Raw genomic sequence first — 18,235 nt, forward strand, 5'->3', positions numbered from 1 at the left:
AACATGAGCACCGTCGAGCTCCCTCTTTTCTCTTTCTCTCTTTCTTCTGTTCTCTTCGCTGTTCCCTCTACTCCAAAGGGAGAGCTCTTTTCGTCAGAACCACCGAGGGCTGTTCTTGAAAGTTCGCTTTTACCCTCTCCACCAAAGTTCTCCCATTTTTCTCTGCTTTCCCCCCGTATCTTTATGGTTTCTTTTGGTTTTTCCGCCGGTTTCCTGGAATGTAATTCATGATTTTAGGTAAGTGGTTGTACCACAGGGAACAGCGAGAGTGTGGTTTGATTAGTTTTTTTTTTTTTTTTAACACCACTTCTCGTCGTTTATTCTTTTTCCTTGGATTAGATGTGGCTGTTGGCTTTGAATTAGCATTAACGATACTTATGTCATAGAATAGGAGTAACGTAGTCCTTGTAATAATAACCGAGCCAATTTATCGAGTACTGTGAATGAGATATTGTTTGATGTTCTTTCAATATCTTTTATTGTTTTATTAAATTTCATTGAATTGTTAGAAGGGGGTATTTGAGATTTGTGAAAGATTTATGTGAGTTGTAAGAAGTTTTCTTTGGTGTAGGATAGATCAGTATTCAAGGGAAAGAAAAAGTTGAATAATTTGATTTAAAAAAAGTTGTTGATCGTAATTTTTGTCATGTAACGTCATCAATTCGCCTGTGTCAGACGTGAGGGTGGCGGTATATGTAGTAGGGCTAGGGTGGCAGATCACAAACAAGCTTACGCTAAGTTCCGGTCCGCCTGCGCAACAAGTTTCTCCCTGGGACTTAAAATCGTTGTAGCCCGTCTCAGCCTAAATGAGGAATAGTTGCGTCACTGAAGTATTCATCTTGTTGAAAAATTAATTTTCAACCCTTTCTGATCTCCTTCCTGACAGAATTGTTCATAAGATGCAAAGGTATCAGTTTTCTAGTTATAATTTTTATTTGAAATAATGAAACTCTTAATCTGCCAAAATATGTATTAAAAATTGTAAAAAAAAAAGAAAATAAAATGTCCATTGGATATTAGTGAAAAATTTGTGAAATTAATGTATAAAATAATTTCAGATAATCATTTGGACTATTTCTTGTCTGACTAATGCAGGACCAATTCCCTTGACGCTTCATCAGGTATGTACGTATTCTACTTGAAATTAATACTTCACATTATTTTCCAAATGAATATACTTTTCATTACAGTTGGACAAGCAGTTGAGATTCAACGAAAGGAGACAAAGAAACCAAGCTATATTTCTCCATTGATGCCGCCCGTTTCTTTACCCTATCTCGATGAAGAATCATTGTTGTCTCGGGACAAGTGGTCTTATCGGAGTGGAATAATCAACGAAGACAATACCACCTTCGTCTTCCAACCAAACCATTGACAGTTTCCCCCGAGGCAGGTAACGAATACTAAAATTAACAAACTCTCCACCGGTTTAATATTAAAGTTCAAACTTCCAAAGACTTTGGAAATATCAAAATTTCAAATTTTCACCTAACACTCAAGTTCATCAATTCTCTCCTTCTCAAGCAAGCAACAACGGCTCGGTTATAGTAGAAATGTCAAATGGAAACAAGTTTGGAAACACGAACTTTTGGAAAAGCATAGGGTAAATGTAAATTTTAGGGCAAAGTGTTTGTGCCTGCATTCGTGCGTATAATCGAAGACGGGGGTGGAATTCCCCTCCTCTCTCGTTAGCCACCCACGGCATTCCAGTAATCGGGCTACCGTCCCTCTTCTTCGCACCCTTTCCCCTCATCTTTCAAGGCCCCTCTTCCCCTCCGCTAACCCCGTGTCACAGCAGTGCGGCTGCTGAATGACCAAAAGTGGGGGTAACTCATCTCTCTCCTCTAACCACCCACGCAATCAATAGCAGCCTTGCCGTTTCTACTGAATGGACTCTGCCCTCCACGGTCTCCGCTACTCTCCGTCTGCTTCGAGCCGGCTTCTATCCCTTCTCACCCTCACTCTATCGATTACTACGCCTTTGCCGTGCGATCCTGCGGGGGGCCGCTCTATCGACCCATCCACCTGTATTACAGTTCATTCATAAATCTTTGCTGCTTTTCACTCGTATCTCACAACCTGTTCTTTCTCTCTCGATTACGCGTTTATGAAAGGATATTCGTAACAATTGGAACGTTTCAATGGTTTTAGTTTAGTGTTTGCCGTGTTAGGTTTACGTAAATGCTCGAATTGAGAAATTGCAAAAAGAAGCACGTGCGCGGGTTTTCAGCAACCTCGGCGTATCGTGTATCTCTCTCTCACGCTTCCTCTCTTTCCTTTTCTGCGCTGGTTAAATTGTAAAATTAATATTCTATTATAATATTGTGCAACTTTGGATACAACAGATGAAATTTTTGTAGTAAGAGGAACTAATTCTTATGCTGTGGATATTTGTTTGATAGGACAAGAATAGATGAGGGTACTGTCCAATTTAGTGGTCTTCTAGACAGGTTCTACTTGTTCGGAATCTAGTCACTTCACACTTGAGGTGATAAAGTGGTGCTTCGGTAGACACTTGTTCGATGTTATCGAGTAGAGACGGAATATTTAACATTTTTATGAATGCATGGTTCGATATTTCATGAACTTGGGTATTTTTCAAAAATTTAACGATAGAAATAGGAATGTGAGGATAGGCAGAAATTAAAATATTAATTCTTAAATAGTTAATAAATTTATATATTACATTTTTGTTAAATACTGTACATCATTTCATTAGTTTTAAATGCTCGAGTACGTGTACGAATTAATTGCTAGCAAGCACTAGACGTCTACAATTAATCCTCGGCTACAAATTGCGGGACATTTCGGTTTCGAAGTGGATTTGATCTTAAATGATTAGCCTAACTAAACTCACACTATCGTTTACATGAACTTAACTAGTATTACCGAATGTTGCAACGTCGTTATAAAACATGTACGTGATACAGTATATAATATAATAATTTTACATGGTTACGCTGTGTTCATTCTTTATATTTAAAGCTTAGTGTATAAACTAAGGCAAAATTCCATGAATACTGGAATATTCGAGATTATCGATTGGAAAATACAAATCGTATTCTGTGTTCGAATCGACAATTTTATTCAATAGACATCGTTACCCTTCTTTCATTTCGGCAGATTAATTAATTGATCGTGAGTCTGCTTAAAATCAATATGTATATCCTAGTACACGATATCGCGTTATTTTGTAACACTGACGAAAGTGTTCTCGCGCTGGAAACACTCATCTTACACTTCTAAATTATAATCTACCTATTAATGCACAAGAATTCTACGTTAACACGTCAGGTTCGACGTGTTTACGCACATTGGAACATCAATATTACAATTTTTAAGACGTGTATCAAGTGTGTGTATTTTAAAAGAGACGTAAAAAAAATCATGAATTGTATGCAATTGTTTGGTCCTTAACTACTCGTGGAAGATCATCTCTCGCTGCTCCAGTAGCTCTTACCGATAACTTCTGAAAACATACAAATCTTTTTACACAATATAAAATTTAAAAATCCATTTTTCATGATTTGTTGAAAATATATAATAAATGCGCCAGCATAATGGGAACGTACCATTACTTACCTGTACGATTGCTAACAGGGCTACGACTTCGGGAATAACTCCGACTGTAACTTCGACGATTACCACGACCATTATGTTCTCTGCTGTGACTTCGACTTCGACTTCTCGAATAACTACGATCTTTTCCATTGCGGCCACCTCGAGACCGCCATCTATTTCTTCCACCTAAAAATATCCAACAGATTTGATAAACTTTTTTTTAAAGAATAACCAGTATTGAATTATGAAGTAGTCAAAAACCTCTATGCCTGCCATATCCACCGCTTTTACTATCGGCAAGTTCCAGTAGCTTTGGATTTATCACTTGATTTGCTTCTTTTAATACCTGGATTAGGTCGTTAGCCTTATTGGAATTATTAGGTGTAAAAAAGGTATATGCTGTACCAGTTTTTTGCCGACGACCTGTTCGACCGATTCGATGAACGTAATCTTCTGAACAGGAGGGATAGTCAAAATTGATGACAAACTTGACGTCTTCAACGTCTGAAATAAAGCAAATGTATTAGTTGTTAATCACCGGAAGTAACCGCCTCCAGGATAGACATCGGTTAAGATAGTAGTATGGCAAGACGTATATAAAATATCGTATTATGTATCAATCGCTTATTTTAAAGAAATATTTAGATTAAACACGCTCTCCAAATGGTATCACTATAACCCATAAGTCTCTTTGGCTAAAAGCACCTTGCATATTCATTTAATCGTATATTTTTCAAGTAGTTTGAACATATGAAAATATCAGATATTTTAAATTGTGTTTCTTTTCTTAAGGTTTCTTTAAAACAGTAATACTTATTTATGACCATTTCTAATTTCATGAAAATAATAAAGCTAAATGTAACAAAAAAGAATATTATATCTTTAGAGAGCGTTTTGACTAAAGTATAAAGTTCTGAAATAAAGATAAATCTCTGCATGGAAACAATCCTGGTTCCCTTTTCTAAAAAAAGGTCTCACTTATTCTAATATGTGTATTTCTTTTTTAAATGTTTCATATTTTTCTTGACAAAATTTATGTAATTTCTAATAGATACTCTATTTGAAACTGTGTATTCTTTTGTCTCATTATATGTACTATTTACTTGAACAAATAACAAAATAAACAATAAGAATATCTAAGGAAAATGAAACCAGAATTGATGTACATAAAACCTTACTTGATACGAAAGTTAGTATAAAGTGAATATGTAATGATACAGTTATCATAAAGGATTCAGAAGGATAAAGGAAATGTAAATTCAAGTGGATATAAAAGTGATACATGTGTGTATGTATATATGTATATATATAAGATATATATATATATATATCTTATATATATATATATATCTTATATATATATATATATCTTATATATATATATATATCTTATATATATATATATATCTTATATATATATATATATCTTATATATATATATATATCTTATATATATATATATATCTTATATATATATATATATCTTATATATATATATATATCTTATATATATATATATATCTTATATATATATATATATTTAAGCATACTTATAAGGAATGTTTCATAGAATGTGGGCTACATGGAATATTATAAAGCCTTGAACTAGAAATAAGAAAAAGCTCTTGGTAGTTTTGTGTGACCATTAATCAATAACTTCCCAAATTTATATTCAACACATGGGAAATAGTTTCCAAGAACTGTACTATGCTGTGTAAAGTTGGTAAATGATGGTCACATAAAGATAAAATTAACTCATTCTTGATTCAAGAATTTCTCATATACTCAGTATAGCACATTTTACAAAATAATTTCCTATATATGTATACACAAAGAGTGTGCAAACAGAGTCCCCTAGAAAAAAGCATTTGAACTATATTATGTTCATTCTGAATCTAAGATTCTTTTGATTAAATAAAATGTTATGCAATTCTTAATAAAGAAGATACTTAGCAAAAGCTATTTAGCTAAATAAAAGCTAAATATAAATAATTTAAATAAAGACAATGACATAATTTTTAATGGAACTTGGATAATCAAGCAACTATCTATATCTTCCAAACTAATAATTACACAACATTAGGTATTGAGTAAAGTATCTCTTTAATCAGGAATCATCTCAGATTCTAGCAGAGAACAATATTATACAGTCATACTGTATTTTTTCTAGGTGATAGGCAGTGGGTGAGTGTCGCTAGCAACGTACGGGCAGGGCCTGGCTGTTTGCGCTCGCTCCAGCTACAGCCTCCGCCATTCTGTTGCTACAGGGCACACTTAGAGGCTCTGGCATCAGCTACCATGCCACCGCCTCATTGGACCGTTGTTGGGTCTGATTAGCTTGAGCGGCCAGCGCAGGGGATTCTATTCTGGCAACAACGACTTGGCCAGCCCAGATGGCGTACAGCGTAGCGTAGAACTGATATCCAGTATGTAGGAGGTAAAGTAGATCCCGATTTGGCCCGGACTGGCCCTTCACGGAATTGACGTATAGAGGCACGCGTCGCAGCCAGCGCAGACAATGCAAACCAGTGCACCACCGAACATACAGGCGGCGGGCACCCCCAATTTGCTTTGCATTACCCGGCGTGGGTCTGCGCGCAATGTGCCTCTGCAATACAAACAAAGATCCAACCGCGTTAGGTACATGTTTACCTCATTATTTTCCTGTGTTCAATATGAATTTTGCATTACAGTTTTTTTTGCTTTAGTTTGTTCTATCTTTTTTTTTTTTAACTATCTTCAACTGATAATTCTGGTAATCTCATTAGAAGGCGAGTTTATGGGAAAGAAATCTTTAAACTGTTTTCATCTATTAGTTTCGGCAAGCGCATAACATTTTGGACTAACTAAACCTTAAGTTCAAGCTACATTTACGTTGCGAATATAGTAATTTAAAATGCTGCCTGGGCATTCTATCGAATTATTCAACTCATTTAGAAAGAGAAAAAGTAACACCTAAAGCTTAAGTTATATTACTTTAAAATTGATTTGCTTTTTTTTTTAAATAGATAAGTTGTTTTTGTACCTTCATAAATGAATAACTACAATATGCTTGCCGACCACATGAGTTTCAATTCATCTTTACGACTTTTCTTTGATATATTATTTAAAAATTATTACCTTTAGCAAAAAGTGAGGAAGCAAAATAAACACAAATATTAGAAATGTTGAATGAACCACGTTATGTATTTAAAATGCTATATATTTATAATTGAAATATAACTTCAGAATTTAGTTATTCTCATTAAGTAACTGTTTGAATCCATCAAATACGATTTGATCTCATGCTTTTCACTTATTAGTATATGAATTGAAATATCATCGATTTTATAAAATTATCCCAATATATTCAATCATAAAGTGGTTCAAGCATAGATGAATGAAACCCTGTTCTGACTAAATATATATGAGAACCATTTACATTTATCACGTAAAAATAATTTATCACTAAAAAAGAACAACGTGAAAAAGCAAACTACTACTCTAATTTAAATATACACCTTAATTTTGGTTAGCAAGTATCTAATATTTTGCTAAATATATATATTTATCGATTATTTTTATAATATTATGTCAGAACAAGATATCTGGTATACTGCAGTAATTATTAAGCTCACTGGTAGAAGTGTGATTTAGAGCAATTCATTCTCCATACCAAAGGAAAATGATCAATGATGTTTGATCTTATTATTTTATTGCATTATAGTAAAAATCGTTTACTTACCAAGACCACGAGCAGCAACATCTGTTGCGACAAGAATTGGCGCTTTTCCTGATCTAAAATCTAAAAATTAAATACAAAATTATTTTTAACTATAGTACATTTTAAAATGTTGGTAAAGTTATTTTCTGATTATTGATTCTACCTTGTAAAACCCAATCCCTTTCCTGTTGTGTCTTATCCCCATGTATGCAAACAGCAGGCCAACCATCTCTCTTCATTTTTCTAGTTATTTCATCCACTCTGCGTTTTGTTTCAATAAATACTATAGTTTTGTTTTCACTTTCTGCCATTATCTCTTTTAAAAGTGTACTTAATCTGTAATGAATGAAAATAATGTTACAGGTGGCATCTCATACAATCTTCATTAATATTTTAAGTAAATCTAATTACTTACTTGTTTTCTTTCTCATAATCTTGACACACGTCGATAATTTGTAATATGTTGTGGTTTGCAGCTAATTGTAGGGAGCCAACATTAATTTGAGCATAATCTTTCAAAAAATCTTCTGCTAAATTTTTAACTTCCTTAGGCCATGTAGCAGACCACATTAATGTCTGTCTATCTGGTCTAATTTGCTCTATTATTTTTCTAATTTGGGGTTCAAATCCCATATCTAACATTCTATCTGCTTCATCTAGTACCAAATAGGTACACCTTTTTAAATTTGTTCGCCCAGATTCAAGGAAATCTAGTAATCTACCTGGTGTAGCTATAACAATCTCTACACCACCATCTAAGTCTCTGGCTTGTGCACCTTTTGGTGCTCCGCCATATAAGCAAGTATTTCTAATACCCGAAGAATGACCAAAATCATCAGCTACTTGTTGAATTTGTTGAGCAAGCTCTCTTGTTGGAGCTAATACTAAAGCAATAGGTCCATCTTTTCGACCTAACTTAGGTTGACTATTAATATGAACAATAGCAGGTAATATGTAAGATAATGTTTTTCCAGAACCAGTTGATGCAATTCCCACCATATCTCTCCCACTTAGAGCAATTGGCCAACCTTGTGCTTGTATTGATGTAGGTTCAGTAAAGCCTTGACGTCTGAAAATTATAAACAATAACAATTATTTTATAATGTACTAAATAATCCACAATTCATACTTTTATTGTTTTAAAATCCTAACAATTTTAACATTTCATAGGAATTTCATTTAAAATCTTCAAATACAATTTTAGCTCCATTCTTACTTGATCTGATGAAAGTTAAGTTTCCAGAATAAGCAAGTTTTAAGTTCTGACATATTCTTGACGATGTACTATATCATCACATACTGGATACTTGTTCTAAACTTAAGAAACAAATTCTAATATCATCATTGTAAAATAATTTTGCAACTAGTACATTTGGAGCATTCTTACTTTGAACAAAATTATTTGCTTCAAAATACTTACTTAATTTCCTTCAGAACATAGTCTGGGAAACCTGTCTCTTCAAAGGTAAATACAGGATTAGGTATGCTTTTTCCCTTTAGAGTAATTTCTTTTTCACTTCTGTATTGTTCCACTATACGTGGATCACGATTTTGAACTGCTTCATGTGGTACATAAAAATCCTTTTTAAAAGGTTCTAATCGACTTAAATCCCATCTAGGTTTTCTTAAATTTGCTCCAGGTTGTCCACGGCTATTTCTACCACCACCTCGATCTCTACCTCCACTGCCACCCCAATTTCTTCTGTCTCTTGGTGATCTGCTACGAGATCTACTGCGAGATCTACGTCTCCTATCCCTATCACGACTACGGCTAAAGCAAAAAACACAAAAATTATCATTCTTTTCTATGATAAAATGCATTTTATAAACAAAAACTTAGGATGTAATGATTTATGGAAATAATTGTACAAATACTTTTACTATTATTACTGAATTAAGTATATATTACTTTTGAAATATATAAAATCTACAGTAGACTTAATTAATTATAGATTCAATATGAAATTTTCTAGAAACTTAAATTACTTAAATTATATTTCAAATTTTATTCTATGTGTAAACTAACACTTTCAATCAAGCTTAAAATGGGGAGGTGTAAAAGGTTATAACTACTGCAAAAACATCATTTATAAATCTTTTAGGACCCCTTTTCAGTTACTTTTTATTTTGTACCTAATTTTTTGTATTTTGTTGTCTAAGTAGTTACAGTTTCATTACATTTGCTTCAAATGTGCAATATCAGTGCTAAATACTGGGCATATTGATAACATATATTCTCACGCATCTATATACATGCATGGCTTACCTCCTGTAGCGACCCATATTCAGTTTCTTCTCAGTTTCCCTCTTCTTTTACTAGAATACTATACTACTAATAATAATTACTGGAACACAAAAAAACACGCGATACCACGTAAGTTGTGAAGCTTAAATCCAATCAAAAGACGCAAATGAAAGCGGCTCCTATACCACAAACGACACAATCACAAGAGACAATGATGCTACAGTGAAATTTTTTACGCGTGCGCAACAAATGATAAAATCTTCATTTACAATTTTTTTAAAGAAATATAAAATTTAAATAATGCTCATTAAATTATAGTTCTTCAGATTTTGAATTTACAAATACTAAATAAATATGAGAATGGTTCAAGTATAGGAGAACTATAGCAAAACTATATATTTTTTTTTTTTTCAAAATGTTTATTTATACAAAAAGTTTATCGATAACGTAACTCTTTTTATTTTTACCAAATACATTTGCTTTATAAAATATATCATTTTAATTTACATTATCATTCAACTTATCTTTTAAAGCTTCATTTTTCAAAATAAAGGAAATAATATTGTTTATTAATACTTTAATCGTTTCTCAGGTGAGACTAAATAGTGCGTCATGTTTCTACTCTACAGTATATACATACTGAACGCGATGGTTCCGTAGCAGAGCAAAACGTTTGCTATTAGTAGCTCTTGAGCCATTAAAGTGAAAGGAGAGGTTAGATTTGTTCGGTGTACTGTCATTGTGTATTAACACTTGGGATGCGATGCAATTCTCAATTAGAATCTTTGCAATGATTCTTTTTCCTTGAAAGATTAAATATATATTTCTGTTTTTAAATGATTCATGTAATCAATGATATTCAAAGCGCATAAGTTAAATACATATACTTAATTTGCACGAAGGAAATTTTTAGCATCGTTATGTGTGATATGACATTCACCAGAATGAGACAGAATTGAATAAAGTGAAAATTTCTGTAAAAGCGTGGTGACGATAGAAATCGTAAGGTCAGGGGGTGGCAATGAATGCATGCGTAAAACCTTGAATGGCGAACGTGTAGTGAGAGACAATATGCATAATTTAATAAGACAAGGCAAGGAGGTGGTTAAAGGAATGTGATGAGAAATCGTGGAGACATCAACGACAACTAACTTTCAGGATTATCGTTGCTTCCCTTTTTTGTCATGTGACAATTACGGTATGATGAGAAACGGGACGATTATCACGCATGCTGATGTTTACGCGGAAGAGATTCCTGGCACATCTGACAGGTAAAGTTTCTGACACTTTTTAATCAATATTTCATTGTTTTTTTGTCTTCGATGTTTGTGATTGTCAGGGGATACTGATTTTCATTTAGACCAGAATGTGTCGGTGTGTATTTATTGGCAATACTCATACATTTTTTGGTAATTTATAGTTAAAACAAAAATTTCGTGGCACTTTTATAATGTTACAAATTAAATCTGATTAATTTTTAAATTAATGTGGAAATATTTTAATGCATAAGGGAGTAAAATAAATTTTATGAAACATTAAATGTTATCGACTGAGAAAAATTTTCACGTGTATTTTCGTGTGTAGGTTGCTTGGAAATGTTTGAAATTTATTAGTTAGATAATTTTGTATAGTCATTATTATTAATAATGAGTATGGAAATGTTTGTTCGCATTGTTGTTTAACATTCTGTCCCTTTATCGAATCTTAATATCTCGTGTCAGACGCTTTGTGGTATCAAGTGACTTCCATGGAGGTAAAGAAGTAATTCAATCTGTCATCTTTGAAGGTAAACGAAATCAGTGTGTATACACAACAGTGTATATATAATAATTATGTCTTAAGATGGCACTTCAAGTTGCAAATATTCGTTTCCTATTGTAACTTCCATATATATAGAACTAAAATTCTAAATTACGTATACAACGTTAAATTAAAACTTATTAATAATTTATTTAAGTGCATTTGTATTATAATATCGTAAAAAGTTGTATTATCATAATTTGTCTAGTGAACTTTTTTGGGAGACATTGGCACGAAAGGTTTCGTTTTTTGTTCGGTGTCCATCCTGCTTTAAAACCGGTTTTTGTTGGCTGGCTTATATGTGTATCAAAGGATGGAATAAGTTAAACTGAGGAGAACGCGTGCTTAGATGAAACAAAAATACTTATTAAAAAAAAAGTTAATGATACACGTAATACATTATATTTACAAACGAGTGGTAAAATAAACGTATCATTATCTCTACACATGTAGAAATCGATTAAAACTATTTTCATCCTAAACAATTCATTTAGCTCATTTTCAGCTAATTAATTTTTTGTTAAGAAATTAATTTTTGTACGTTGGATAATTATTTTCTGAAGCTTGTAAAAATTTTTCAAGTAAGTTTTATTTAGAGTTAATAAGGAACTTGATAACCGCACACTGAGAGAAAAGTTCGCCGACGGTAAAAATACATCCGGTCCTCAATATATTAAGCAGTGGGAATATTGTACACTGACAAGAAGAAGGGTGCATTGGTTAAAGCTAATGCGCATCCAATCTCTTATGTTTTAAGTAGCATTTAAATAAATCAAATATAATCATTCATTAAACTACTTATTACAAAAAATAAAAATGAAAATAAAACATTTACACTTATTGACAATAATTACAACAAACTATATTAACCAATAGATTCAAAATTGCATCTCACGACGCGTGCGCGTTGAGCTCACTATCTCACTGTCACAGTATCTTGCATGCAAAACAACTTTAATTAATAAAACTATTACATTTCGATTATATAATGACTGAGTTTCTTATTCTTATCAACCATAAAAGATTAATTCTTCTAATAATTTATTCCCAATGATACGTTGACAGCGCAAGTGTAAGTAAAAATAATCTGAACATATTTTTTATAATTATCAGTAATTAAACATTACCAGGTAATAAAAGAATATATAGGTCGTAAAAATTTCGCCAATTGACGTTCACGACAATTCTAACCAATTAAATTAGCGCTTATTTTTGTAGAAGATTGATTATTAAGTTACTGTATCACTCGCTTAATAAGTGACCGCCGTTCGATCGTCAAACTTCGTCTCAACCTTACCTGCTCCCCCCTAGTGAACGCTTCGCTTTTCTCTTGCCAGTCTTTCGCGTGCCTGCGTGCCTGTCACTCGTTTAAGTCGAGATGCTGCATAATTTCGGTCTCGCGTACGATCATTTGTGAACGTAAATAAACAGGAATAAACGAGGGGCTGTGCGATTCGTTAATTATCTCACTGATCACGACGTAATGCGTTTTAAGATTCCGTTGCCACAGCGTGGCTCTTACGAGTAAGTTCAGCAAGCCGATTTGCCAGATTTCGAGGTTAAGCATTCTTTTCTCACCCCTGCCTCTTGCCGGTGAAATTCGGTTCTTTAGTTTTCGTTCTTTCAACTGTTCAATCGTTTGATCGCTTTCAATAAAAGGAATGATGTTAAATTATTTTTAATTTGTCCCTTTTACAAAAAACATGTTTGCGTGTTATTTCAATTTTCTTTTCATGTGCAATTTCTTCTGAGAAATTTTACGATTTCAAAGACGACAGTACTGGTCGATTTCGTTATTGTCACTTATGGTACAATTTTCATCGAAGATCGGTGTATTTGATATTCAATTATCGTTCAATGAGAAAACTAATCCAGTAAGTGAATTGCCCTTCGCGGTAGCAATGAGATAAGTGGCATCCAATTGTAATAATGAAAATTCGAGGGGTTCTGATGAACATGTTTAATTATATACACTGATAATATTAAATTAAACGCAATTTGTTTCGACTTCGAGATAATTTCTCTTGAAGGATATCTACGTAGTCTTTGTATATAAACATGTACTACTATGAAAACAAATTTGAACGTGTTAATAGTTGAGGCCTAAATACGCATAACTTCGTAAGATTCACAGTTTATTCCTTATACGCCCGATGCCAATGATACATTTTTCGCTTATGTAATTTCTGAAAAGTGATACTAATGCAGGCTGCGGTTTTATGAAACTTTCATTCGGCGAACGTTCTTTTTGAGTTGTCCCCAATAAGATCCTTTTACTTTACAGATATTGTTGTACCGGTATCGCGCGTATCAGGTTTTCATTGAAAATAACTGTGGATGTTAATAAAATAGCATTCTGTTTTTTAACATCAATAAACAAACTGTCTTCACAAACGTCGTAACGTTGTTTTTTAATAATAGAAAGAAGATAGAAAATATTAAAATATTTATAGTTTCGTATATTTCGTAATATGCCATAAAAGGAGAGTTTAATATTCTGTAATACCCTATGACGGTAATGTTTCGACAATTTCGTCGAGTTTCCGTCGATAAATTATTCTCTCGATTTTACCGCGAAAAAAAGGGTGATTTTCATCAGAGGATACGCTCCTGCGCACACGTGAAAACTGTACACGCGGGATGGGAGAGTATTAGGAGTTAGATCAAGCAGTTCAACGTGGATTCTCGGTAGTGGTGCGAGTTGCTCGTATTTCACAGCATCACGAATATTATAATTTGCTGTATGAAAACGTCGAACTTTAAATAAATTTTGTTAATCTTCGTAATTATAGTATCGTTGATAAAAACTAATTTTATAAAATTATGATCAAGTTAGTGTCTTTAGATCCGCAAATAGTGCGTGCAGTTGTCAGATGAAAAATCTGTGTAAAATTAAAATCAAAGTGATATTTTTCTGATTGATTTCGGATAGATGAGCAAATCAATTATGAGATAAATTTTTCATGATGTTGACTTCTCTTTAAAGAGATAAGATGGATACTTGTTTATATTAAAATTTTTAAATAAGTGCTTCTATTATCTGGTTTGTGAATTACATAACTAAAGTGTTCTACCACTTCCTATTTCATGTTTTATTGTCGTAATATAGTAAGTGCATTATGTTAGTGAATAATTTATTTTAAATTATTCTAAGTATATTTCAATACAAACAAATAAATAATTCCTTTCGATTATTGAACAATGGCTACTCGAATGTTGAAATAACTATCGCTGTTATCGAACTATCGTAAGTAGAACGAAAATCTGATATGTTAATTCCGACAGTTTTTATCGATCATTTCTATGTACATAATATGCAAACGTAAAAACAGTGACGAAATAGTAATCAACAACATGGTTGTTCGTCTTAGATGCAAATAAAACTTTTGAACTCCACTAGTTTTTCTTTCATGACGCAATCCGTGTATTTTACGTCGGTATATCTTCAGGCGCGAATAAATGTTCTATGGAGCATAAAATGAATTAAGCATGTAATTTCATTATAACGTTTCCGGTGCATGAATAGAATTTTTTCTTAGCAAAATTTCAGTTAGAAGATGGAAATTTATTCATCGTAATAATAATTGTTTAATAATTAGTTTTTGGTGATCCGTTTTGTAGTTTTGCATGTAATTAAATAAATATCGTAGTACTTGGTATATTTCGAAGTGTGAGTGCGTAGACTGTTAGAAGTTATATTGTATTTTATCGAATCAAATGGATTTCAATGGACAATGCATGTACTTAATCGATAGAAGCTGTTGACGTGAGTTATTAGTCTTGATTAGCTGCAAGAATGGAAGTGTCGTTAATTTAACGACTTATATTCCCTTCTTTTCAGTCTCATTTTTAAATAACTAGCTTTTCCATTATAAAATATGATCGTTCTTTTAGAATATGTACAAATTAGTTTTTCAAACTCGAAGATTTACTTCAGTTTTCTATATGATGAATTTTTTCTTTTTATTTTCTCTTTAAATTATTCATTTTATTATTATCGAGATAACAAAGATATTGCATGTTTATCTGCAAAGAAAAGGAAAAAAAAAGTTCAGTTTTAAAAACTTCATTTGACCAAATCGACATTTATGAAATTCGATAACGCAAAGTGTGATCAGTGATATGTGAACTTGGAAAAAAAACAGGACAGATGTGGCGTTCTATTCGCAACGTTGACGGAGAGAAGGATAGACGATTCGAAAGACGAATTTCAAGGCGAGAAATTTGTACGTGAGGTGGCATGATTCGAATTCCAACGAAATGGCCAAGCAAATATCATTTTATTCCACTCTGACGTCGGAAGAAAAGAGTAGAATGCAACCGTGTATGAAAGCTAGGTGGTACGTCTTCTTTACACTTTCTACCAACTACTTAAAAGGAAGAGGGGGGAAGAGAGAGAGATAGATGGAAATTCACGTATAACGTCTCCGATATATCTCGTCGTAATTTTTATTATCAGAAATATTTCCTTACATAATTGTTGATTTTAATTTCGTATGGTTATTTCTCGAAGTGGATTCGTATAATTCAAGATTATCGCGGTTATAGCCTCGATGTCATCGTTTCTTCTGTACAGTAATAAATTATGCTATCGCAATAAACGGCAAGCTGTAAAGTAATCGATACAATTTAACCGGGAAGAGATAAGCATTCAACATGCTTCGAGTTAAGTAATTATTTTTTAGGTACATTGCGATGAAGCACGGGTAAGACTAACTTGAGTTGAATAGTAAAGAGACCAGGGTCAACTGCGTGACGAGCTTGAATAACAGAACAGCACCAGTTGACCAGATCAACAGACCCATGTTATAACTTGAATTTAACTTATAGATGTCATTAGTGTATTCTTAAGTTTCCCTCCATAGAATTTTCAATGTATAATAGATTCGTATCTTCTTGCGTTGTACAGGAGTATCGTTTTGTTAAACCTTATGGAGTACATACATAAAAATATAACGAATCCCATATTTCACATACTATAGTCTTCCCTTGGTAGTCGTATAAATATATCGAATGTGAAATGAACAAAAAATCGATCAATGAAAATTAATGAAAAATTGATGAATTTAATAATTTGGTGAATTTCGAAATTTCGAAAAATATTAAGTTCGAGGTTTTCTTTTTCCAGTGTCATCATGTCCAGTGATTCGCCCCCGCCATTGCAGACCTCTATACCTCTGGTAGACTACGACGTACCAGATGAAGCGCGTCCTGGTAAAATCACACCGACCACACCTACTACTCCGGTGACGAGTAAACTATTGAATGCTGACACCGATACTGAGACTATCGAGAATGCAGGACCAATCGCGCAGACAGTGCTGCCGGTTCCCGAGCCGCAGCCGAAAATCGAGAGGAATGGAATTGATTCGGAGACAAGGAAACCGGTCACTCAACCCGATAACGATTCCTGTGTTGTAGATTGTATATACTTCACGCAGCAGTGCTGCGAATGTGTAATACTTTAACGACCAAAACTCTTCCCGCGCGAAATAATTTATACCCGTTGTACGGTTTCACTTGGTCCACGGAAAATTCGATTTTTTAAATTTTAAACAATGCATAACTGGTTATTAGGAGTTTTGGCTGTTAATCGTAACTCTCGATCGATTTTTCTAGGCGAAAACGTTATTAAAACGTTTATATTTGTATTGTGCTTGAAAGATCGATAATCATAGCGGTTTCTCTGCTTTCTTTTCGAAATTAGAATAATATCTTAGGAGAATACTTCAAGAGTTATAAAATGATTATTTATTGTACGAAATTGATAGAGTACATAAAATTGAAGAAATTTAAATCTTAGCATTAGAATGTACATTAGATCTGAAAATTTTTACATCATACTTGAAAGTGCATACTTTAATCGCTGAAATAATAAATGATGAATTCCTATCATTAAGTTATAGAAAATTCATCACTGATTATCTCATTCGTTTATAATAATTATCGTCATTGACACTGCTTGACTTCTTAGACTTCGTTCCAATTTATAAAAAATGTATTTATATTTAATCTTAGTGTTACAGATCTTGAACAAAATTTACTGGCTGTAATTTTCTACGGGGAATATTGAACTTAATCTTATAAGAAAAATTTCGCATGTTAGTTTACCATGCATTCCTATTTTTACATAGCAATATTGCATTAGTTTTTAAGTGCTTGCACATATTATACCAAACAGAATATCAAGTGTCATAGTTCATATGAAATTGGCTTTTAATTAACTTTTTTTTTTTTCCAAATTGAAAATCGTGCAATGCCACTGATTTTTTATGTGTATGAATAATACATATTGTACGAATATTTACAAAATTTATTTTTCTTCGTATAATTAGAGAAATAAAAAGACATAATGCTGTCTTTAAAGACTGCTTAAGTGCCGTAAATTTATATAAGTATATTGAAATTTCATTGCAGAAATAGATATATTTGGATAAACTAAATATCTTGCTTGAAGGTAACATTTTATATTCGTAAATATAACATTTTTAAGAATCACATAAGCAGAAAATTGTACATAAAAGTTACAAGTTATACAAATATGTATGAACAAATTCGATACACGTTTGTAATTGCAACTGCTGGATTTCGAGGATAGCCTTATAAATGACAAGAAACACTAATCAAATTATTTTGGTTATAAAATAATAAAAGCGATATATTTTGTAAATATATTTGAAAATGATTTTGTACAAATTAAAGGCACTGCCATGACTTCAAAATCCATGTCAATTAAATGAGAGACTTTATAAAACTCGCACACATTTATGTAAACTCCTTATTCTTGTAAGCAGTTGACAAAAACAGAGATGTACGCGTAAGAAACTTGATTATTGCAAAATTTCTAAATATTTTTTATAATGAATTATATTTCAATTATGTATAACATAAGGATATATAAACGCAATTAAATTCTTTTGTTATAA

General features: G+C 32.6%; 2 protein-coding genes across 5 annotated transcripts; one reads left to right on the forward strand and one right to left on the reverse strand.

Moving 5' to 3' along the window:
* Positions 1-2,802: 2,802 nt before the first annotated feature.
* LOC108570619 (probable ATP-dependent RNA helicase DDX17) lies at positions 2,803-9,655 on the reverse strand. The gene is made up of 8 exons (XM_017932503.1): positions 9,531-9,655; positions 8,685-9,035; positions 7,680-8,333; positions 7,428-7,600; positions 7,286-7,345; positions 3,823-4,065; positions 3,583-3,747; positions 2,803-3,469 (listed from the first exon to the last, which is right to left on the reverse strand). Exons 1-8 carry the CDS (start codon positions 9,545-9,547, stop codon positions 3,432-3,434), a joined length of 1,701 nt encoding a protein of 566 aa, XP_017787992.1. The 5' UTR covers positions 9,548-9,655; the 3' UTR covers positions 2,803-3,431.
* A 637-nt stretch (positions 9,656-10,292) lies between these two features.
* Positions 10,293-16,834, forward strand: LOC108570642. Of its 4 annotated transcripts, none has more exons than XM_017932528.1 (3): positions 12,662-12,833; positions 15,455-15,649; positions 16,438-16,834. In XM_017932528.1, the coding sequence occupies exons 2-3, from the start codon at positions 15,570-15,572 to the stop codon at positions 16,775-16,777; spliced, it is 420 nt and encodes a 139-aa protein (XP_017788017.1). In that variant the 5' UTR covers positions 12,662-12,833; positions 15,455-15,569; the 3' UTR covers positions 16,778-16,834. The 4 variants fall into 4 exon arrangements, with proteins under 4 accessions (XP_017788019.1, XP_017788017.1, XP_017788020.1 ...); XM_017932529.1 differs by lacking the exon at positions 12,662-12,833 and adding an exon at positions 14,480-14,556; XM_017932530.1 differs by lacking the exons at positions 12,662-12,833; positions 15,455-15,649 and adding an exon at positions 10,293-10,780.
* Positions 16,835-18,235: the final 1,401 nt, after the last annotated feature.

This window comes from Habropoda laboriosa, unplaced genomic scaffold (assembly GCF_001263275.1).
Source record: "Habropoda laboriosa isolate 0110345459 unplaced genomic scaffold, ASM126327v1 scaffold101, whole genome shotgun sequence".
Lineage (NCBI taxonomy): Eukaryota > Metazoa > Arthropoda > Insecta > Hymenoptera > Apidae > Habropoda > Habropoda laboriosa.

What these genes read in the sequence shown, in the direction of transcription:
- LOC108570619 (XM_017932503.1), bottom strand. An exon ending in TGGATATGGCAGGCATAGAG is followed by an intron (nt 3,748 to 3,822) that starts GTTTTTGACTAC and finishes GGATATTTTTAG; the next exon opens with GTGGAAGAAATAGATGGCGG. An exon ending in CCCTGTTAGCAATCGTACAG is followed by an intron (nt 3,470 to 3,582) that starts GTAAGTAATGGT and finishes GTATGTTTTCAG; the next exon opens with AAGTTATCGGTAAGAGCTAC.
- LOC108570642 (XM_017932528.1), top strand. Translation starts at nt 15,570, where the DNA reads ATGGCCAAGCAAATATCATTTTATTCCACTCTGACGTCGGAAGAAAAG. An exon ending in CCGTGTATGAAAGCTAGGTG is followed by an intron (nt 15,650 to 16,437) that starts GTACGTCTTCTT and finishes TTCTTTTTCCAG; the next exon opens with TGTCATCATGTCCAGTGATT.